This window comes from Lepidochelys kempii, chromosome 2 (genome assembly GCF_965140265.1).
Source record: "Lepidochelys kempii isolate rLepKem1 chromosome 2, rLepKem1.hap2, whole genome shotgun sequence".
In the NCBI taxonomy this organism is placed as follows: domain Eukaryota; kingdom Metazoa; phylum Chordata; order Testudines; family Cheloniidae; genus Lepidochelys; species Lepidochelys kempii.
In genome coordinates, this window is record NC_133257.1 from 235405254 (window position 1) to 235429651 (window position 24398).

The following is a 24398-nucleotide window of genomic DNA, read 5'->3' on the forward strand; positions in this document are numbered from 1 at the left end:
TGGAGGACGGGAGTGTTTAAAAAAAAAAAAAACACAACACCACCACACACACACACACACACACAATAAACCCACATCAGATAACAAAGGGTCTGAAAATACTGGCAGCTAGATCATGAGAGGCTTTAAAATATCAAATGTTAAAGTGAGCCCACAATAATTTATCAGGACTTATCTTAAAATTTGTAATAGAGGAAATGTAGAAATACACTACTCTATCAGTAGCAGAGGAATGAGAAATGTATTCTAAGCAATACATCTGCCTAGCGGGAATTATTTGTTTCTATTGTATACACCTTGTGTCATCTTACTCTGCCTCTCCTCCACTGCCCTACAAAACTTAGTATTATTGTCCTCATCAAGTCATGTGTCATTCAGAGCAGTGACTGTGTCTTTATGTTCCTGTGTGGCACCTAATATTTTTGGATACTGGTTTTTAAAAAATGGCCAAACAAGAGTAGTGTAAAGTATCAGTTCTTAACATTTTTGAATCCACCACCTGCATAAGACAGCAAAAAATCACTTTGCAACCCCTACAGTTATTTGAGTAATGGGATTATTTACGGGCATTTTGAGAGTTGCAGACCCAAGTAGTAGCAGGGGCAGGTTTCCCTCCCACCTTGGGGTCCCAGAACTCAGGCTCCAGAGCAAGCCCAAATGTCTGAGACAGCTGACACAGGCCAATCACAGGTGTTTAACTGCAGTATACATATACCCTTAAAGTGCTGCTTCCCTTTGTGATGAATCGGGGTTCTGTCTGTACCACTTCTGAACTTTGCATGATTTTATGAAATTGTATCATGAAATTACATTGTCACGGAAAGCCTATGTGTACATGGATCCCCCATGAGGAAGAAAGGTGGTGTCATGTGTCTGCCAGGCCAGAGACAATGGTGAATGATCAGCACTCAAAGATAGTCTGGTCAAAATAACACCCCCTTGGACAATTGGTTCGCTCTACCTGGGAGAAGACACTTACTCTTGGCTGAAGAGAGGTAGGCTTGGGAGTAATGAAAGAAGACCAAAAGACAGAACAAGAGAAGCAGGTGACCCCAGCAGCAGCCGAAAAGGGATGGGGGGGGTGTCACTGAGGGAACTGTGGAAAAGAGACATTTTGAACCACATTAAGATGGGGATGGCTGCTGCAAGGACAGGGGTAGGTAAGCAAGCAGAGGACGATGCCTGCCTGCCTGCCTGCCAGGACCGATCCCCCGCAAAAGAACTCCCAAGGGAGGGTGAGGTAGTGAGGGATAGTGTGTTTAGGATGTTTTATTGTTTTTGCGGGATCTGTACTTTACCTGTTAAGTAAAGAGCATAACATTAGATTGAACAAGGTGTGTGTGGGTGTTGACTTCTTCACAACTGCTGCGTGGCCCTGAGGGAGTTAAACTACATCCAGAAGTTTCACACTTTTTAGGGAGAGGTGCGTGTTTAAGTACAGGGGAGTCTGAAGGGTCAGCGTTGCGGCCAGAGGGGCTAGGTGGCTGGACAGCAAGTTCCACCACTCAGAAGGGGGGGGAGGGAGTGCCAGAGAGAAGGTCTGTGCCATGAGTGTGCCTAGGGACCCCCAAAAATTGGGACAGTGGCAGAACTCCAGTCAGGCTCCAAAAGCTTAACACACCCCAGGAGATCCAGAGCAAAGAGGCTTGGATTCCTCTCACAAGTGGGTGGCCAAGACAGGATGCTCATTAGGATCTGCGATGCTCTTCCCCTGGAGTTCAGTCCTCTGGTATGGTAGTGTGGGCTGGGCTGGGCTGGAGTAGAGGTACTAGAATAGAAGCAGAGGAGCTGCTCCAGAACAACTGTGAGAAGGACTCAGAAGCAGCAGCAGGATGAGCTGCTCTCACTAGGTCTTGATGTCTAGTGATTGTGTTGCCCTTATCAAGTGTGCTACCCAACAGCTGCAACCTTTGTAAAACTTGAAAATGAGGATAAGAGCATTAAGCAGTGGAAGGATATATAGTTTTTGATAAGTATGCATCTCCCAAGAGGGGCCAGGAAATTTAAATTTAGAATTCCCACACTGTAACTACACCTTAACTCCAAAAAAAAAAATTACATTGCTAGTATTCTGCAGCTATCAGTGATTATACATATTTAACACACATTTATGAGGCTCTCACCGCAACAGTATCAGTGCACACTTTACATGTCTTAAGTTGGGTCATTAATATTTCCAAATACAAGGAGCAGAACACTGTGGCTTACAACTTTAAGACAGAAGAAAGGATTAGGATAATCAGCTAAGCATCCAGAATTCTGTAACCCACAGTCAATAATCTGGATGAAAATGGCTCTTGTAACTCTACATGTGGCTAAATTCATGATTAAACATAATCAGAAGAATGCTCTGCCTACAGCTCCTGCAAACTTCACCTTTAGGAAGGGTTAGTGCCAATGTTTTAGATGAACCACAGCTCTCAGAGAAGGTCAAAAGCGACAGAACAAATTGTCGATGATTTGGCATCAATGCTTTTTGGCCTTTGAAGAAAGTGAACAGCACCATAGTTTTCACCCAAAAGATTATGAGCAGCCAGTGCAGAGATAACAAAACAGATCTGACATGCTCTGGACAGCGCTCATTTCACTCTGAAGAAGAGTGTATGTGGAGCTTTTGAAGGGATTTCATAGAGTTTCCCCTACATCCATTGTTCTCAACCTATTTACCATTGTGGGACGCATATGCGGCTCTCTCTGTGTTAACATAGGACGTAGCCACACAATATATACACTACCTGTATGGCCCCAAGGATGTCACATGGGCCACAGATGTGTGCCGATTGGGCCACGAGTTGAGAACCACTGCCCTAGGCAGAGCTTACAATAGTCAAACTCAGATGTAATGAAGGCACTGATGGCCGAAAGGAAGTCTCCATCTGAAAACAATAGGTACCGCACATTGAAGAAAATGCGCTATGCATGTAATGATTAATAAATGCCAGTATTTCTTGCACCATACTGAGATTTAGATATACAAGCTATGTAACTAGTGAATTCAAGACTTAAAATCCACCTTTGTGGTCAGAGATAATTCAAAAGCAGTCAAGCAGACTTTCAGAATCTATGAACGCATTTAGGATGAGAAAAAACTTAAGAGTCGCCTAAAGGGTTATTTTTCTAGAGAAATCACAAGTGCCAGAAAAGAGGATCTGAGAATTAGAGTGCCTCTCCACAACTAAACATGAACATTGCTACTGGGATAGTATCACACTTAGCAATTCAGTAGCATATGCAGGGTGGATAAAAATCAATGATTTTAAAAAATAACCCAACCCCCAGCCCCCCCCAAAAATGGATTTTTTTTAAAAAGGTTTTTTGAGGGAAACAAATACCTATCTAAAGATAGTTTCAATTAAGATACATTATAGCTCAAAGATAACTCATCATGGAATAGGGATTATAAATTCTAATTCTATAGTATGAGACAATATATTCATGTAATGTTTACGAAAACTTTTGTAAACGAGTTCCAATAATTCATAGATTAGGGACCCAATATTATGGGGTTCCAGGGGCTTCCGTATAGATTATTTAGGTTAATCTTTCTATCTATCCAATGGGACTCAGTATCTTCCAGACTTCAGAGTAACAGCCGTGTTAGTCTGTATTCGCAAAAAGAAAAGGAGTACTTGTGGCACCTGAGAGACTAACCAAGCTCAAATAAATTGGTTAGTCTCTAAGGTGCCACAAGTACTCCTTTTCTTTTATCTTCCAGACTGAGTACTATCAGAGATGCTTAGTTTTTCAGTACTCAAACTGTGGATTTGTGTCTTCATAGATAACAAAAATGTTTTTAAATAAAATAATAGAGGTGAGAAATAACAGACCTCAAACCTATTGTCCCTCTGCAAATTTGTATACACAGAGTCAACCCCTTACCTCTGTATCAAAATGCAGTTTCAAAAAGTTCAATGAATAAAAGATTGTTGGGGGTGAAATAGATCTGGACAAGGAGAAGTCTGGAGATACAAAAGTGAAAATTGTTTGAGCAGCATATTCCAGAAGTCTTCAGCCCTTTCTGAGCATAGCCTTCATTGATTCGAGATCTACCACACCATTCTCTCACTAGAAGGGAAAACCATAAAAGAGACCCAGTTTGGGAATATTTTAATGAAGTTCCTCTACCTGTGGGTAAGACACGCATGCATGCAAAATGCAAACAGTGCAACAAAGAAATGCAAGGCCTGATTGCCCAAATGAAACATCATCAGGAGAAGTGTTCCTTCTCAGGAGGAAGCTGCGTTGAAGAGGATGAAAGGAATGTGTCTGAATATGCAGGATCTTCAGGCTGGTAAACTTTTGCAAGAAGTATGAAATAAAAAAGGACTGCCTGTCTTCCACCTGGACTATTCTTGAATTCTCATGTTTGAGCAAAAAAAAATATAGTTGTTACTCTAGGGTACTGTCATTTGAGATGCAGTTGTGATAAAAAATAGCTGAAATAAGCAGATTTTCCTTTTACACAGTTTCACCTTTAAAATAGTACTCTCAGTGAATTCTAGGAGTAATACTAAATGAGCAGTATGGTAATAATAATTAAACAACTGCATTGACTTATTTTGTTTAGGAGAATCCATCCTCAACATACAGGATTCTGAAGACTATCCACCTTCAAAGATCACCATCATTTTCTATAGTTTCAGAGATATCTGCCAGTGATAGTGTTTCAGTCACATCATGTATGTCACATAGCCACAGTATATCACCTGTAGCAAAATAAATACATTTTTTAGAAAATTCCCCATCATCCAGAAACAACCATAGATAAGTTTGTGATAAGAACCAGCAGATTACAAAAAGCGGTAATTGATGAAAAAACTGCCAGGTTTGTTTATGCAAACTCTCTTCTCCGTATGATTGAGAATCCACATTTCATTAACATGGTTCAGTCATTAAGACCAGGATACAGCACACCCAACAGAGCAGATGTTGCAGGCAAATTGCTGGATAAAGTGTATGAAAGAGAAATTGAGCAGTGCGTAAAGGTCTAGAGGGTGAAATTGTTAACATGAGTCTTGATGAGTGGATCAATGTCCACAACAATCCTGCTGTATGTGCTTATGTGACAACGGGGAGGGGGGCGCGTGCGGCGGACGGGAAGTCTTCCTTACAGAAACAATTGATACATCAGGAAATGCACACACATCAGAATACTTACAAGAAGTAGCAGTAAATGCTAACAAACTGAAAAAAAAAATGTCTAGTACGCAGCTTGGTCACAGACAATGTGGCAAATGTATCCAAGATGAGAAGAAATTTAGAAGAGAGTCCCAAGCTAATAGCATACGACTGCAGTGCTCATTTGATGCACCTCCTAGCCAAAGACTTCAGTGTTCCAGAAATAAAGGCTAATGCTATTGAAACTGCAAAATACTTTCATAACAACCACTTTGCAGCAGCTGCTCTGAAAAAAGTGGGAGGAACCAAGCTAACTCTCCCACAAGACGTGCGCTGGAACTCAGTAGTGGACTGTTTTGAGCACGACATCGAGAACTGGCCTAATCTGATGTCAGTTTGTGAACAAAATTGTGAAAAAATAGATGGCACGGTCACAGCTAAAGTTCTCAACACTGGGCATAAGAGAAATGCTGAACACATGCTGAGTACCCTGAAGCCCATTTCTGAAGCCTTGAACAAAATGCAGGGAAACAGCTGTTTTATTGCTGACGCTGTTGAAATTTTGAAGGAACTGAGTGAGATCTTAAAAAGAGAAATATGCAATGACAGAGTTAAATTACAAGCATTAAAACAAAAAATGAATGGGATACTATCTGTAGCTCATTTTCTTGCAAAATATACTCAATACTTGGTACTGGGGTCAAACCTTAACGGCTGAAGAGGAAGAGTTGTCTATGACATGGACATCCAGCAATCATCCCTCCATAATGCCAACTATAATAAACTTCAGAGCTAAGGGTGAACCATTCAAGAAATATATGTTTGCTGATGAGGTTTTAAAGAAAGTCACACCAGTGAACTGGTGGAAGTCACTTAAGCACTTGGATTCAGAGACTGTTGAAGTGATGATCTCACTTTTAACAGCAGTAGCTTCTTCTGCCAGTGTAGAAAGAATATTTTCTTCCTTTGGACTAATTCATTCCAAATTGAGAAATCATTTGGGACCTGAAAAAGCAGGAAAACTTGTTTTCCTTTTCCATATTATGAACAGGAAAATGAAAGTGAAGATGACTGAGTTAGCTGCAGAAGCCAATATTTTACGTTTCTCATGTTGACCTGGCTGACAGTCTATTTAATTTTTTTTGTTGTTTTTAAAATATTTCATTTCAAAATAATATTAAACAAAAACAAACCTTTAAAAACCTTAAACCTTTTGACTTTAAAAAACTTGAATGTTTAAATTCAAAAAGTCATATGCTTGTTTTGTTAAAAAATTATATGTTTGCTGTTGAAGAAAAAAAATCCAGAATACATAATGTTGTTTTAATTAAATAAAACAATTGAAATGTCTGTCTGGTGATGTTCTCCTCCTAATACAGCATGGCAAGAAAATCCTCCAAATATTAATGATTAACCTGTTGAATTGGAGATAGTTCACCTCCCAATGACTTCATAAATATCTACTTCAATTACCTTTGGTAAATGAAATAACCAGTCATTTCCTGATATAGCTGTAAAACTAATCTGAAAAGTTTTCAAAATAAATCCCTTTAAAAATGTATAGTGTGTAACTTCTAAAAATGAAACCTACATCTATCTCTGAGTTGTGAAGAATATGTATTAAGGTCATAACCAATAAGAATGGACTTGTATGTCGAAATCCATGATTAAATCAAGTCTTCTGACTAGTGATTTAAATCAAATCCTCCCTGAGCATATGTCTCGCTTTCAATTAAAAACACTGCCACTGAAGGTTTAACAGGCCTCCATTTTAATAAAATAAATTACATCAATTTGGTAGGAGAAAGAAGTGTTTACAATTAATGTAGAGTTGTCCTGGAATTAAATCAGCTATATTCAATGACAACATCTATGCATTTTCTTATCAGCATTTGTTCTGCTCATCGTTTGCTCTGCATATTGCTCAGTAAATATTTTGAACAAAAGTTCTCTGAAGCAAGGAACTACTTACAAGACAAGGAGAATATAGTTTTCCCAATCCTAACAATTAAATATAGCTAAGTTTAAGCACACTACAAACACTAATTAAAATAAAGTGTTGTTGCAAAGGCAAGAGTTTAACTAAGGAATTATTGAAGCACACTTTAACAAAAAAAGTTTTCATTCACCAGGTGTATTCTAAGAGCCAGCCACCTAAAAGGCCACTGGCCTCAGCTACTAAATAGTTAAAACAATGAAAGTATACATTACTCTGGGAAAGTTTAAAAATCAAGAAGAATTAGGGGAAAAAAATACAAAATGCTAGGAGTATCAGACCTTCTGGAATCCAGAAACCAAAGCATTCAGCATTGCTCCTGATTCCCCAGTTACTATTTCTATTCCTGTAACAGTGACTACATGATGCTTGTTCAGACATCACACTGGAAAAAGGACAGTAATAGACAACAATGGCAACGTATGTTACCTGCCCAGACTAATCATAGTATATTATAAACAAACAATCTCATGGGAACGTTTTGTGAGGAAAATCTTAATGGCCACTAAAGTCCTTACCTGCTCTCCCAAACAGACGGTTCTTTTCCATTTGACTGTCCATTAATCCAATATCCATCATTCAACCGAAAATGAAGTTCATTCACACAACAACATTTTCAAAAAGGCAAAATGACTACATATTATGAATCATGACAACTGCAGAAAATGGAGTTGCTTGTTGACTAAGGCCATGTCAACACTACAAAGTTAAGTCAACTTAGTTACATTGATGATCATCCTCTGCTGTAATTAAACCTCCTTTTGCACATCCACACAACTCTCCTTGTGATGGCGGAGCACATCCACAGTTAGCAATCTTGCATTGACAGAATTGTGATTGGTGGTGAACCCCTGGAAAAGGAGCATTTCCCACCTCTCCCAGACAGCCAATCTTGATGTGGAGATTGAACATAGGACCAATTGTGCCAGCATATCCTTTGGAAAGTTGCTCCATCATGTCTTTATCAACAGAGATCTGCAGATGGAAATTAAGAACCTGGTCTACAATGCAGTCATTACCCCCACTCTTCTTTATGGTGTGAGACATGGAGGACATACTAAAGCCATCTTAAGCATCTGAAGTGGTATCAACAGCGCTGCCTTAGGAAGATTCTCCAGATCAGATAGGAAGACCATAGCACCAAAACCAATGTTTTCTCTGCAGCTAACATCACCAGTTTTGAGGCAAAGATTATGAAACATCAACTTTGTTGGGTGGTCATCGTGCACAGATGGCAGATATTCGTCTTCCGAAGCAAGTCACCATGGGTAAGTTGAGAAAAGAGAAGGGGACCTGCAAGGGACAGAGGAAACACTACAAGGACACAGTGAAAGTAACTCTTAAGAAGGGAGACCCCATGAACTGGAAGAGCTGGCTGGTAATAGACTGCAATGGCATCCCATCATACATCAAGACTCAGCCAATTTTGAAGAGAATCGCCTTGTTCAAGAGACTGAGAAGCGGTAGAGGAAGGAAGGAAAGGGTACAGCATCCTGTTCTTTCCAAGCAAGCACCTGTCACATGTAGAAAAACCTGTAGAGCACAAATTGGACTCCTCAGCCATCTTAAGTCTCAGCAAGGACCTTTCCCCCAGCAGACAGCCTCATATCAAGGGATAGCCAATGACAACATCGACAGAGAAAGCAGTGCACCATGGGTACCTATCCCATTGTGCAACTCACCACCATCTGCCATTGGGTGTTCTGGGAAGGGTTCCCAGTGTCTCATGGGGGCAGGCTCATTGCCCCATAATGCAGTTCTCTGTCCCATCATTCCATGGGGTTCCAATTACATTTCATGCTGCTTTTCAACAGCCCCTGTAAACTGCACACCCACCACCTCTATCTCAAAGCATGCATCCTGCACTGCTCTCTAGGCTTGTGACAAGCGTTATGAATACAACGTGGCTGATCCTGTAGTATTTCATGAGCTACAAATTAAATGACACTGTGGTGTCTGCCCTGCTGTGCACCATGGAAAGAAACAATTCAAGATTGCTTTTGGCATTCACGGAGCAGCTGCTTTGTCGGTTCTGGGCACAAGAAACAAGCACTGAGTGGTGGGATTGCATCGTTATGCAGGTATGGGAAGACAAGGAGTGACTGCAAACCTTTGGATGTGTAAAAGCCACCTTCTTAGAACGGTATGTGGAGCTCGCCCCAGTACTGTGGCACAAAGACCACTAGAATGAGAACTTCCCTAACAGTGGAGAAGAAAGTGGCGATTGCTCCTGGAAGCTGGCAACTCCAGACTGTTCCCGTTCAGTGGCAAATCAGTTTGGAGTCGGGAAGTCCACTGTTGGGGTTGTAGTGAGGCAAGTGTACAGGGCCATTAATCACCTCCTGCTATGAAGGACTGCCACTTTGGGAAATGTGTGAGAAATAGTAGATGGCTTTGCAGCAATGGGATTCCCAAACTGCAGCGGAGCAATAGATGACGCACACATCCCCATTTTGGCCCCAGAGTAGCTTGCAGAGGAGTACATCAACAGAAAGGGCTACTTGTTTATAGTATTGCAAGCTCTGGTAGATCACTGGGGTCATTTCACTGACATCAATGTTCAGTGGTCACGGAAGGTGCAGGACACATGCATCTTCAAGAACATGGACCTGGAAAGCTGCAAGCAGGGACTCATTCCAGACCGAAGATTCCAATCAGGGATGCGGAGATGCCAATAGTGATCCTTGGAGGCCCCGTTTCCCTTTGCCCCTGTGGATCATGAAGCCTTACACCAGAAACCTTGACAGCAGCAAGGAGTGCTTCAACAACAGGCTCAGCAGGTGCAGAATGACTTTGGCCAATTAAAGGGTCATGGACCCTGCCTTTTTGGCAGGTTAGAACTCAATGAGGAAAATATCCTGATAGTCATAGCATCCTGCTGTGCTGTGCATAACATTTGTGAAGCTGGGGGATTTTTTCAAGGGTGGATAAGCTGGCTGCTGATTTTGAGCAGCCAGATACCAGAGCTGGCATAGAGCTCAATGGGGGGCTATCAGTGAGGTTTTGAAGGAGCAGTTTGACAATAGCCCCAGTAACATGTCTGTAGGTAATGCATTTACCTAGGTATTGTTTTCTTGCAGCGTAGTATGAACCCTGTAATGATTGGGGGGGTGGAGGAGGAGGTTTGTTTTGTAATGAAAATGCTCTGATTGCCCCTGTATATGAATTTCAGCAGCAATCACCATTTGTAGGAGACCCATAAAGATTCCTTAGCTTTCTATAAGTACATTTTTATTCAAACAGATACAAACATAACTACATTTTGAAAGGGACATGAAAATGAAGAACACATTTCCAAATGAGGCTCTCACAGTTGGGTATATGCCCAGCTTTCACTGTGATACATGTCCCTCAGAGTGAAGTGCATGGAGTACTGAGATGGCCCAGGAACATGCAAGGAACGTGGGGTGGATGGGAAGTGTGGAGAGGGCATGGAAGGCAGTTCTGCATGAGCTGCAGGGGGAGGCAAGCAAAGATGTGTTCCATCTGCAGTTCAGTCAGGAACCTCAAGATGTCTGTCTGGTCCTGAAGCAGCTGTATCCTGCCCATTTCCTCTCCTGGCTATCCATATGCAGTTTCTCCTTGATAGCCTCTCTGCTTACAATTAGAAGATTGCAGCACCTCCTGGAATAGGTCTTCCTTTAATCCTCCTGTTTCTTCTCCTTATCTGACAGAGGCGCTCAGTCTGTGTGCAGGAGGAGACCATTAAGGGCGCATCTGCAGAAGCTAAACAATAGACACAAACACTATTGAGCGTGCACGCACAGCCTTGATTCAAACAAGTTATAAAAACACCACTTTCTCACTTCCCCTTGGCAGGCACACAGCATGGTGCAAGCCCCAGCCACGGTGAGTTCAGCCCAGGGAGAGAGGGGGAAAATAAAACTAAGGGTGGAGGGGTTTCAGAGAGGTATCACTGCAAGCGCCTAGGGCCATTATTCTGAATAATGGCACCGTTTTCCACAAGTAAGGGTGATAGCAGCTGATCTCTCGCTCCTGTGGATAACCAAGGATGCAAGGGTGCAGTTCCTGCTTGTGCATGGCTGCAGACTGGGTCCATATGCTGCTCACTGTGTGCTTCTTTGGTACCTGCAGAAATAACTGCCAACTGGGGTGAAAAGTTTCCTACAGCAGGGGAAGACACAAGGCTGCTCTCCCGAGAGTAGCTCCAGGAAATTTTCCTAGAGATTTCTATGGAGAACTCCCAGGGCATCCACAAACTTTTCCACAGGGCCTCTTCTGCCCAGCTGCTTAGGGGAATGAGAAGCAGATACAAACAGTGCCTGCATTGGTTATTTAAATCCTTCTTCTACCCATAGATTTACCTCATGTCTCCCTGCAGCACCAAAGCTCAATGACTACTTACCGGAGCTCCCCTCTTCTGCATCAGGCGTGCCACAGCATAAAACTGGCTGGACCTTTCAGGACTTAAGTAGAGTTCCTGGCTTGCCATGCCACCGCACATCCGTGTCGCCTGTCCCCCATCCTTCAACTCCACATCCACCACGGTGTCCTCAGAATTCACTCCACCAGCCACTGTCTCCAGCCCTACTGAGGTAGCCACAGGCTCTTGGTGGTGAAGATGAGGTCACTGCCGAGGATGGCGTGCAGCTCCTTGTAGAAGCAGCATGTCTTTGGCAACACACCAGACTGATGATTGGCCTCCCTTGCCTTCTGGTACAACTGCCTCAACTCCTTGATCTTGGCATGGCACTGCCCTTTCTCCTCCATGTCACGAGCAATCAGTTCTTGCAGCTGGAGCAGAGTTGAGACTGCACAGCCTCCTCTCCCCACAGACCCATCAGATCCAACAACTCCGGTGTACTCCAGGCAAGAGTGCATATGCCGGGGGAGCCAGCATAATTAGCTAGACAGATGCAATGTGAGCTCTCCACAATGAGCAAACTGGAAGAGGAATTTCAAAAATTCCCAGGGCTTTAAAGGGGGAGGGGCGCATGCCTGTGTATCTGGCTGTAGGGCAGTAGAGCTCAAACTGGTGACCAGAGTGGTCATGATGGACACCTCCTGGAGGCCACTTAGGGAGACATAAGCTACTCAGTGACAACGCCAACACTGCATCACCATAAACACCATGCCTCTTGTTGGAGGTGGTTTTACTATGTCAGAATAGCAGGTGAGTTAAATTGGTGGGAGGGGCATTGCAGTTGTATACCTCCACAGTTAAGTTGACATAAGGCAGTTTATGTCAGCCTAATGTGTAGCGTAGACAAGGCCTAATTCACTTAACTATGCTGTATAGTGGGATACAAGTTCATATTCTGTATAGTATATACTTTGAGCTTTTAATCACAATATAACCGACAAAAAAAACTGAGTGCTATGGATTTAAAAAAAAAAAAAAAAAATCATGAACGACACCACCTACAAGTCAGTTACTATGGCTCACTACTTCACCAGTTGACCTGTATCATACATCCTCTCCCTTCAGCAGCCTCTGAAAGACCACCGGAACAAGTGAAAACACCCAGTAAATGCCCGACCCTATTCAGAGGAGATCAGTAAGGGAAAGTCTTGAATACGTGGAACAGAGTGAAAGGCTAGTAAATTTGGCATAAAAATTTACCAATCCAGGCACAAAGTTTACTTATCTGCCCTCTACCATGGTGAATGATGATGAAACAACAAAAACAAACAGCTGCAAGAGTAAGCAAGCGGAATTTTGCAAGACTCAGTTGAGTGATGAAAAGCTTGTGTGGCTGCACAATGGAAATACTTGTCACTGGAATCATAATAGGTCCCTATTTATCAGGAAAGGGATTAAAGGGAGATGGAATGAACAGTAACCACAGGTAAAGAGAAAGGAAGTAATGTGACAAGACTGCTTTTCACCAGGAGATCACTATCAAAAGGTGAACTCCTCCAAATGAGCCTTAACCAGTGCTAAAAGATAAGGGTAAAAGCAAGTGGAGCTACTGACTGAGTGGTGAACATCTCCAAATCTGATCTTCCCTTCTTCACCCAAAATTCTGAAAAGATTTTACACCTTTTTTTGTTTGTGTGCAAAGGGGAAATCCTTGGTGGCCACAGTGTTGCACCCCCTTTAGGTATATAATGAACTCTAGCCCTTTAAATCATAAAAAGATGAAGAAACAGCCAGGTTCAAATCAGGTCAACCTACATTGGACTACAAGTTGAATTAAGGAACAGTGTTTAAACATTGTTTCAGACAAACTTATTTAAGGTGCTAATTAAATTACCAACATAGCCATGTCTTAGCGTCCCAATACAAAGTTAAAACACAGTGCCCCCACAAGGTAAATGGTGCTTAACTACATGAAAGCCTTGAACACCAGCAGCATTGCTACAGATGGGTCTAAGCTATGCTTAGACCCATCTACCATGCAAGAGAACTACATTTCAACAAGGTGTAGGTTTCCATGTACTAATGCAAATGAATTATTATTGTAGATGGACTAACAGTTTGGCCGAACAGCATGGGTGTGTAAAAGCCTCATTAGAAATAATTTCAAAATATTTAGCCTAAGCCTTTATCTAAGCTATCAGATTATTTTTAAAAACCATGTTCTAAGAAGGTTTGAACCCATCCATGCTGATCATGCTGACCCATCCAAACCAAATCAGAAGCCAGTTTAGCTGCAACAATGTATTACTGTGAATTTAAACATTATTCTTCAATTCAGTTCCCAGATCTGCGTAGGTGGCACCAAAAAGGAATAAAGGTTCCAATAGGAAAAAAGGTTCTGCCACGTTGCCAAATGTTGATCCTCATAAGAGGAAATAATTTCTCTACATGTATTTGACTATGTTCCTTTAAACAGGGAAAATTTCAAAGTTAATTTTTTAATATACACACACCCACTATTTACTCTTTCTTCAGTAAGTCTCATGGACTGTTTAAGCTATTTGGATATACACAACTTCTATGCCCCAACTATTCCCAAGCAGCCCTCCCAAGGAGACTACCTATTTTTATTTTTTAAAAAGACTGCCCATTCTCTCACATCCTTCCTGGATTCTTAATATAAAAAAATCAGCACCCACTTTTTATTTCATCTGAATAAGGTTTCATGGAAATATTAAAGATTTAAATACAACCAGCAGTCAAGAAACAGGAAAGTGTGCATCCCTCAAAAAAAACCACCAACCAAAATTTTGATGGTTTGATTTGAGAAACCCAGCAACCAGAGAAAGGGCAACATGAAAGACACATGACTACAAACCAAAATGAACTAAGATACACTTAGGGCTGTTCTTTATTCCCATAGATGGACATACTTTAAGAAAAATAGGTTTCTCTTGTATTCACCATGTACATTTATTATATAATAAACTAGCCCAGATCCTCCGCTGTGGCCAAGAAGCAATCTGCACAACGCTGGGTGTGTGAAGAGACTACAAGGGTGGCTTAAATTACTTCTGCACTCCTCCAGTCATACGGTTCTCTTCAGGGACCTTGGGTTAGCCCCCAAGGTAAAAGTTACTAATTACTCGGCTCTCATTTACACTGGCTGCCAATGGCCCTTCTGACAAGCTGGAATTACGGAACCCCAAACACTCTCACTTATCCCCACAACCCGACTAAACCAACATCTCCTCCATCCAAGGAAATCCTTGCACTGCAGGAGTGGTACAAACTACCCAAAAAAGCACCACACCATTGTCTTTAGAGGACTTCGCTAGATTTTTTTTAAAAAAAGACAATCATTTAAAAAAACCCTCACAATTCAACAAAATAAGAATATTTATGTTCAGTCTATTAAAGTGTGAATGAATATATACAAGTTTTTCTTCCAGTATCACTGGGTCATATTACCATTTCAGTCAATGACTACAAAGTGAGGAAAGTACAAATGCAAGATTAATTTAGAAGCAGAGTCAAGGCTCTCCTTTCATTTCATTTGGGCAGATTGCAACTGTTTAACAGAAACCAATTAAGAGTTTCCCTCTGATAGGATTTAATGAGTTCTACTCGGTTTTTAAGAGTAAGATCTCACAGATATCAAAAAAATGAGAAAGATTAGAACATACAGTCCACCCCCAGATGCTAGTGCAGGATTATTCCCTACAGTACATTTTCTAGTGCTTTGTGCAAACCATACAGTATCCCCCCCAACACATTATGCAAATGATGTATATATAAAAGCAAATAGACTATCCATAATTAGTACCGGCCTCAGAGGAGACACCTCATTCACCCTCAGTGAAGCAGTAGCAGCTGGCAAAAGGGAATAAAGAAATTGGAAACAAAAATAGGTCCACTACCTATCCTCCCAAGGGTGTAAACTCATGACTGCAAGCAAGATTCAAAACCTAAACAGCTGTTCGTATTTTTCAGAATTAAAGAAGGGCACTGACATTGAAATGCATGTCTAGCACAAAGTATTTACTAACAGCGTGATCCATAACCGAGCTCCCCAAACTACAATGCCTATTCAGTCTAGTGACAGCCCACAATGCTTTGGGTAATGTAGTTTGTATAAGAGAGCTCACAGTACACAAGCTGTTATAACTAAAGACAGACAATGTAAGGCAAAAACAGAGTTTGCTTTCAGCTGAAAGCAATTCATTTATATCCCACTGACTAACCCAGAAAGAAGCAGTGGCACTATTTGTACAGTTCCTCTACCAAAAACTAAGGAACTGAAGAAGGAAGCTTTGACAGAGGGGACATGGATCTAAAAGGAAAGCTTAGCAATGTACTCAAAACATAGATGCAGCACTGCTACTAAGAAAACATAGAAGCAACTTTCTAAACATCTTACTTTTGGAGAGAGCATTAATGTTGCATCTTACAATGCAAAAATAAAACTAATAGTTTTCTGACCTTAAGAACAAAGATGAAGTCACAATGCAAAGCATATTTCATTGACCTAATGGCTAATGTAACCAAAGTGCACCCCCTCTCTGGGAAAAAGAGTGTATTTTGATGTGGTTTTATGGGTTTTGCACACATTTATTAAATATTTATATCAGCATGGAATTGGGAGCGAAGAAGGGATTCTCTGTTTAGACATATTCATGTACAAATGATACACTGGCTACGTTTATATTAAAAGCCAAGTCTTGTTTAATGCTTACTTTGCTGTAACACCCATTGGCCCCAAAACAAGATCACAGCCCATTGTACTGGGTGCTGAACAACCTCACACGAAGACATAGGTCCATTTCCAAAGAGCATAAGTTTTAAGAAGTGACCTGTGAAAAGGGCATGGAGGACGGAAGTAAGTAAATATATATTATTTTGGTTTTTATAAACAGACAGACTAAGACAATTATCCCCATGGACCCTTCAATCTAGCCAAATAAATGAGGGCCACTACCTGTACAAGGTGAATAGCACACTGCCACCAAAGCAAGAACTAAGCTCAAAATATGGACTTAAAACCCCTGCATGGAAGTATACTGCATAGCTAGTAGCTCACATTAATAAGTCCTGCTATTGCTCTATTCAAAACAATGACAAGTTATTAACAGCTTAAATCCATTTTTATTCAAAAGTTTCCTAAAAAAAATTTTTACCGGTAATTCTATTTCTAGCCTATATAAAATAGACATAAAAACCTGTAGGGAAAAAAAGTCATTGAACAGTATCTATTAAACAAGCTTATATCTTTTCTGCCCCCTTCCAGCTCTTATCATTGGGGAAAAGAACCAGCAAAGGAGGAGAACTGGGTTGTGTTGTCCAAATGGTTAGAAAATATGTGGGGCAGCTTTTACTTTTTCAAAGCCATTTCTGTTACCATTAAACTACAAGAAGTGTCTAACCACTGAGGATGTTTTACACATTTTAAAGAGTATGCCAAGTTCAAAAAAGCATAATCCTGAAATATATAAACCATTTCAGCAGAACAAGTTTTCCCTGTAATCACCTCAGTCATCTGTCAGAAAGAAAGGTAACTGGAACAAACAAAAAGTTATGGGGCAGAGATGGCAGTGAAATGTCATTTTAACATTAATTGGTAAATTTCAGATTAAATAATAGATTTACAAAAGTGAACATAAACCTATCCAGACTGGACCTCAAACTTTGTTTGCACCAAACCAGTTAAAAAAAACAGTAACTATTTAGACATCTCCTGCTGCAGTGTGTACAGGTGTATTATCTGTGCTCAGCACACATTAGAAAAAACAGACCAAGTTATTTTGCATTCAGAGAGGTTAGTGATCTTGCAGAATGGATCCTAAGTGCCTTCTACAAAAGTGCTAAGTACTCTGCTTGGCCCCTTGCATGGTGCAGGGTTCAAAATCCTTAAGGATAGCCATCAACTAGGCTTGGTGGAGGTGGGGATTGCCTAACCTGTTATCCATAGCTGTATTAGAAGGCTCTGCCTATACCTCATCTATATTAGCCCAAGATAGTACCAAAATAGAAATTCTTTAAATTTCCAAACAGGTAATGTTTTCTGCCATACAAAGAGAGTTCCAACTTCTACTCTATTTTCCCCCAGTGTAGGTCAAAAATAACTCCTTTGAAATCAGCGTCATTCTAGCATGACAGAGCAAAACTTGACCCAGCCATTTTGAAAGCTGGCCACCACCCTTTTTGGTAACTTTGGAATTTATATTATACATATTTATTCTCTGATTGAAACATGTGCACAACTCCATATCACCACAAATTACACACACTTACTGAAAGGAGTACTAATCCTAAGAGACAAAGTTCTGTCCATGCATTCATAAACTTGTTATGAATCTATTTAATGGTTTGTTTTTTTTTTTACACACCGGCTAACCTTTACAGTCCCAGATTCAACGATGTCCTGAAGAGGTGGTGCTTTCAAAGTAATAAGTTCAAAGAAAGTTTAAAGGGTTGACCACAAATACATCCATAAAGTTTTAAATATTATGGAAACACACAGTCCTTAGCTTACTAAATATATATACAGTATTTTGTGACTTGACACTTTGATTGGCTGTCAATTTTACCACTGTACTTCAGACTTCACAGACAGAAACCCTCCAGATACCTAGCCCTATTCGAGCATTTATTTCCCACTTAGAAAACTTTCGAAGGTTTCCAAGACAGCTATTCCTAACAATTTAGCTGGTAGTTAAACTGAACAGAAACTTATCTTTGAGACCTCTTATCTTTAGATTTTAGTGCAAACATTTCTAAGAAACATTATAACTAAGCAGTGCATTACTTGCTCTATATCTCCAGCATATCAAATCTTTAGCTAGCATAAGGGGAAAGGTAGTGGACAGATATTTTTAAAAAGGCCTGTGATAATATCGTCTGGAGTTCAGAGCTGTGCTTAATAGCTTTTACTTAAGCAAGAATACTAATGGAATACAAGTTTGTTCTCCAATACGGAGCTTGTGGTGCATCAAAGAGCGTCTTTGCCTTTTACTTTCTATGCAGTAAACAAATTATAATCGGCACACACCTGTATTACATTTGATATAGAAGCAGTAAGGTTATTTAAAATAAACATGAAGCTTTTTAAGCTATGAAAGTGGTGGTGTGGATGCTTTCTTCTCAGAGGAAATCCAAGATGGTAACCCCAGTGTGGATTATAATACAGTAGAACCTCAGTATTACGAACATACTAGTCAAACACACTCCTCATTTGGAGCCAGAATTATACAGTGAGGCAGTAGAGAGAAAAAAAGCCACATACTGTATACTGTGTTAAATGTAAACTACTAAAAAGTAAAGGGAAAGTTTAAAAGAAAAGATTGGACAAGGTAAGGAAACTGTTTCTGTGTGTGTTTCACTTAAAAGAAGACAATTTAAAGCAGCATTTTTCTTCTGCCTAGTAAAGTTTCAAAGCTGTATTAAGTCAATGGTCAACTGTAAACTTTTGAAAGAACCATAACATTTTGTTCAGACTTACGAACATTTCAGAGTTACGAACAACCTCCATTCCGAAGGTGTTCATAACTCTGAAGTTTCTAGTGTACCATACCAGTTCCATTTTTAAACATGCTGTGTTCCCTTACATGCTCGGGGAAGGGGGGATGGAGAGGGCCTTAAAGTGAAGGATCAGTGGTGATAGAGAAAGCTCAGTGATCATTGCCCCAGTTTGAAATTCTGTTTCTACAATTTCAAGAAGAGTGGCGGGCTGACCTTTCACTGAAATCGCTTCCCTTTTCTGCTAGCTCCCAGTACTGCTCTCCATACAAGCAGCTTCCTTAAATTCTGGCAGAAGTCTAAAAGCCCAAGTTTCTGATCTCTGCTCTCACAACAATCATTTCAGCAAGGGGAAGCAAAAGCAAAGAGGAAAAAGCCACCACACAATTAAAAACCAAGACAAGAAGAAAAACTGTTAAAGAACAGGAGAAAAATATGGATACTTAAAAAATTAAGAAATAATAGGAATTGTGCAGGGACATAGCAGAACAAGTGGAGCACCCAACTAACAACAAAGCAGGAGACTACTGATACAGTATGTACCTGCTGAAACAGCCAAGATGCGTGTCCTCATTCTCCCACTTGTGTGTGCATGGATACAGAGACACAACCCTTCTCATGGGATATTTCTTCTCTTGCCATAACAATCAAATCATATTACCTTGCTTACAGAGGGCGAGGCCAAAGACTTGAAAGCAAGACTTGACAGTCACACAGGGTTTGGAACTGTATTATTAACTAGCTAGGAATTATATTCTTGTAATTTTTATTGCAACTCAAACTCAACTCCTCTCCCTACAGTGAGCACAAGCTATGCTTCAGGACTTCACATCATGCCAACATCATCTGCATGTAAATCAATTTGCAGCCAACTATTAAATGTACATGTGTAATACTGAACTGTGAAGAAAAATTGCACATGGGTAATGGTGTCCCAAACTGACACAGTGTTTGTCACCATCTAGTCCACATAACTGTCATGTTGTCTTGTGTCAAGATGACCACACTATGAAAGAGACCCACTGTTAGCTGCAATCTATAATATTTCTGCAAACTTAAAATACCTTTTATTACAGACATTAAGAAAAGAAATTAATGAAATGCCTTAATATCCCAATGCAAATTATCAGTCTTGCAAATCAAACGGTAATTCACACTTTAAAGAGCTTAATTCCATTTATACCTAATAAATTCTGTACACAAACCTAATTCGACCAACCATATAAGGGAGGAGGTCCCAAACTAGAAACACTAATCGCTTTTGTGGCAGCCTTAGGTCAAAATTATATTTTGTAAAGTTAGAGCCTAGCAAAAAACTCCTACTTCTAGAATATCCAGCAGCATGTAAATGGCATTAACTTTTCAAGCTCTGACGGATCTGTTCAGCCATCACATATGCTATCCACAGTTGTACCACTGATGATTCGACTGCTGTAGTGGAGAATCTCAACTATAAATGCTTATTTTCAACAGATAATTTGCCTGTAAAATGTAGCTACTACAGACTATCATGTCTATAATCGAAGGATTAAAAATGTTTTCACATATAATTTAACCATAACAATTAGTTCATTTGGTAATAGTGTACATATTAAACAGTTACCAAGCGTCCTTAACATGATGGACTAACAACTCCAAAGGACTCATTATGGTTTTCCATGCTAATGATGGGTGGATTATATGTAAACCTCAGCGCCAAAGATCCAATAGAGTCAGTATGAGCTGAATTACTAAGTAGTTTCATTTGTGCATTAAAAAAGTGTAGTTTCTTCTCTTCCCATAAAGTTAAGTGATGCATTTTCCAAGAATTCTCAAGCTTTCAGTTATGCAGATAATTCCATTGATGATTTAAAAAAAAAGTTAACAACGTCACCACCCAGCACAAGCATCACAGTTTATCCACTAAGGTTATAACTAACAAAACTAAAGTAAACATATTCTGAATTAAGACTAACACTTTGTCCCAACCTCTCAACCTGTTGTACTAAGATATCACAGGGGTCTCAACACTAGGATGATCTTACAATACCATGGGTGCTCCTGTTATATCAAGGCACTGGAGTGAGTCAAGGCCATCAGCAGACTAGAAACAGTTGTACTAAAAATAAAATAAATTAATACATAAAATCCCACATCTTTACATTGCAACACTTCAGGTGACCTCAATGAAACAAAGCATTCTTGATATTGCTGAAATTCAAAAGTAAGGGTGGTTCTTCCTTAATATCAAGGACAGCCAGGGAAAAGAGGCTAGAATTTGTGCAGGCTGCAGTATAATAGATATACAGTATGTTGATTTTCTTATTGAACTCTGAATTAAGACAGTTCAACTGAAGCCATATACAAGAAGATCTGAATAAAGTCACTCTTGATGCCCAGTACTGATTAATTATGATGCACTGGTGGGCACTGAATGCTATAATACAGAGTTTCTGTGTTCGTCTGTATCCACAAAAAGAAAAGGAGGACTTGTGGCACCTTAGAGACTAAGTCTCTAAGGTGCCACAAGTCCTCCTTTTCTTTTTGCATAATACAGAGTGTAGAATGAAGGGTTTGAGGTGCGGGCCCTTCAAGCCAGGACTACCACGCTGAAAAGGCAGTGCTACCATAAGGCATTTAATACACAGTTTTTAAAACTAAATACATACAGGAACTCTCCACCAACAACCCTGGACGTATAAATACGCCCACACAGACATTTAAACCAGAGCTGAGGGCAGCAGGTTCGTGGGGCTTCAGGGACCAAGCTACCAGCATATCCAGGAGTTAAAGGCTATGCCTACAGACATTTCTCACTGGAAGGTGCTGGAGCTTGCCTGCAAAAGGAGGGGGGGGGGGGGTCCGCACACCAAGAGCGCTCCAAAGAAGCCGGCAGGCCAGGCTGTCCCAGCCACTGATAGCCCGGAGGAGGGTGGGAGTAATGGGGGGCGGGCTCAGGCAGGCTAGGCTGCCCCTCACCCCGACAACACCCGAAACCTGGGGGAGAGGCCCGGCTGCCCCCACCCCAAGAGCGTGTGTTAGGGGCGGAAGGAGCCACTTAAACTTTGCGGCGATCCCCCCTAGAGGGGCGGCGGCGCCTCCCGCTGCCGGGGACCGCAGATCCTGGCTCCCAGCGTCCCATGCTGAGGCGGGCGGGCAGGAAGGAGAGAGGCAGGGAGGGGGCGGCCATTAAACCAGCTCCAGCTAAGCCATTCCCAGGGCTCAGCGCCAGCCGGCCTAGCGCGGCGCACCCAGCCTCCCCCCTCCGCCTGACGGGACCGCCCCCCTCCCCGCGCACCCCGCTTCTCCTACCTGGCGGCTGCTGCCTGCGGGCGCCTCGGTGCCTCCATCTGCCCCGGGCGGCCCCGCTGCCCATCGGGTCGCCATTATTTCATTCCCGGTTACAAAGGAGGAGCAAATCCTCTGGAGCCCTCATTGGAAAACACACGCTCGCCCGCCCAACGCCCCGCAGCAACCCGAGCCGGCCCCGCGCCGGGGACGTGGGGGAGGCTTCAGGGAGCTGCCATGGGGCAGGGCAGGGCGATCCCCCTGGACTTCAGCTGAACTCCCCGGCTTCCACCTTCATGGCTGGCGAGGGAGAGAGGGGAGATGTGTCAGTGCAGGGGTAAAGTCGCCGCTGCCGCCACCCGTCCCTTGTTAGGCTAATTGCACTGGCTCGTCATCTTCCTCTTCCTCCTCCTCCTCCGCCTCCTCTCCGGAGCCCCAGACACGGGGGGAGCGGGAAGCATCCACCGCCTCCGCTACACACAGTCGGCCGTGCCACTGGAGGGGGTGGGTACGTGACCCAGGGGTGTGGAAAGAAATCCCGCTGGCCACCGAGCCCCCCTCCCAGGCACGGCGGGGCAGGAGCCCGCCGGGGGCAGCGCCCTTGGCCGAGCCGAGGCAGGAAAGTCACCAACTTTGAGCAACTTCGGAGAGAAGGAAAAACGTCTCGGCAAAGGCTGCTGCAGGGAGCTTTCCGGAGCCAGGGTGGGGTCGGGGGCCGCCAGGCCAGCTGCTGGCCGTCTGCAGAGTTGCAGGGTCCCCGCCACAACCCCTCCGCTGCCCCGAAGTGGGGGGGGACCCCCCGCGTATTACAACGGGAGACGCCTAGCAAAGTCGGGGTTGTGATGGGGTGGCAGTTCGTATCAAACGCCCCCACGTTTTTCTGCATTAGCTGGAGCTATTCCTGATCACAGCCACGCGCCCAGACGCCTCCCACCCGGCCGCTCCTGCCCCGAGCTGCCCGCGCACACGCACCGTGCCTAGCAGGAGCCGGAGCCGCCTGAGCGACTCCCTCAGGGCAGACGGGTCTGTGCCGCCTGGCAAATGAAAGCCAGGCTCGCACTCAATGCCCCCATCGTGGTGCCTGGGGCAATCGCGCCGCTGGTGCCAGCTGCGCACAGATCGGCGCCAGCTGGGCGCTGCGTTCCCGGGCTGCCCGGGGCTGGGGGGAGGGTGCAGGAGGATATTTTTCCAAGTTGGTTTATATTTTTAATAAGCGGTTTCTTGAAATTTACAACCGCTGCCTCGGGGACCGAGGGCTCCCCTGAGACCACCGACACATCCCCCTCCAGAGCGGCACGGCGTGCCCCCCACCCCCAACACAGCCGCGCTTGCCCGGTGCGGACAAGTCACAGAACACGGTGTGACCCCCACCCCACAACCCCAGCTCCTCATTGGGTAACGAGAGCGGGACCTGCCCCCAAACCCGCCACCCGCTGCTCGCAGCAGGGCTCCCGCACCCGGGCTGAAGCGGAAGGGGCCAGGCTCCTGCTCCCGCGCAAAATCGCCACTCCCCGGCTCGGGGAGGGGACCCTGAGCTCAGCCCAGGAGAACAACACAGGGGCCCTTATAGCGTCAGAAAGTGCCTCCCTAACCCGTTCCACCCTCAGATCCTCTCCTAGCTTGGCTGAGCCAACAGAGGGAGCTGTGGAGAACTCTTCACGCCCAGGGCTGGCAACAGAAACCACCGTAGCCCCATGCTCCGGTCCCCTTCCTCCCGCACCAACTCGCTGTTATCCGCGGCCCAGTCCTACTGCTTGAGCTAGCAAAACACAGACACCCTTCTCCCGCAAATTTCCAGGCTCTTTCTCCGAGATCTGCCTGCCCTGGACAGACATTAAAAACGCAGCGTCTGACCTACCTCAAGTTCCCCTCCGGAGCCCTTGGCCGCCTCATCTGGGCTCACAATCCAGGGAACCAGCTCCCCTAAAACACACAAGTTCTCTCTAAAGCCACCATCTGCCTACTGAGCTGACACAGCAGTGGGACCAGGGCCCTCTTTCACAGCTTGCTATCTACAAATTCTCATCACAGGTAACAATAAACCTCGTACTCCTCTCCCCGCGGTCCTGGAGAGATTCCAAAACCTCCTACCCAGTATTCAAGAGCAGGTGAATTAATCCGGAAACAGTAACTACCCCAACTCCCTTTCCCTACTAATCACTCATCGCTCCTGGAAAC

General features: G+C 43.0%; 1 protein-coding gene across 3 annotated transcripts in view; it reads right to left on the reverse strand.

The window, feature by feature from the left end:
* ARHGAP21 (Rho GTPase activating protein 21) overlaps positions 1 to 23211 on the reverse strand; it is a 195531-nt gene extending 172320 nt beyond the window's left edge. For 2 of the 3 annotated variants that reach the window (XM_073334269.1, XM_073334264.1), the window contains exon 1: positions 22245 to 23171. In XM_073334269.1, coding sequence (XP_073190370.1) covers positions 22245 to 22319 — 75 coding nt within the window. In that variant the 5' untranslated portion in view covers positions 22320 to 23171. Of the gene's footprint in view, positions 1 to 22244; positions 23172 to 23192 lie in introns of those variants that run through there. The other variant, XM_073334265.1, reaches the window with a different exon arrangement.
* Between the last annotated feature and the right edge of the window lie 1187 nt (positions 23212 to 24398).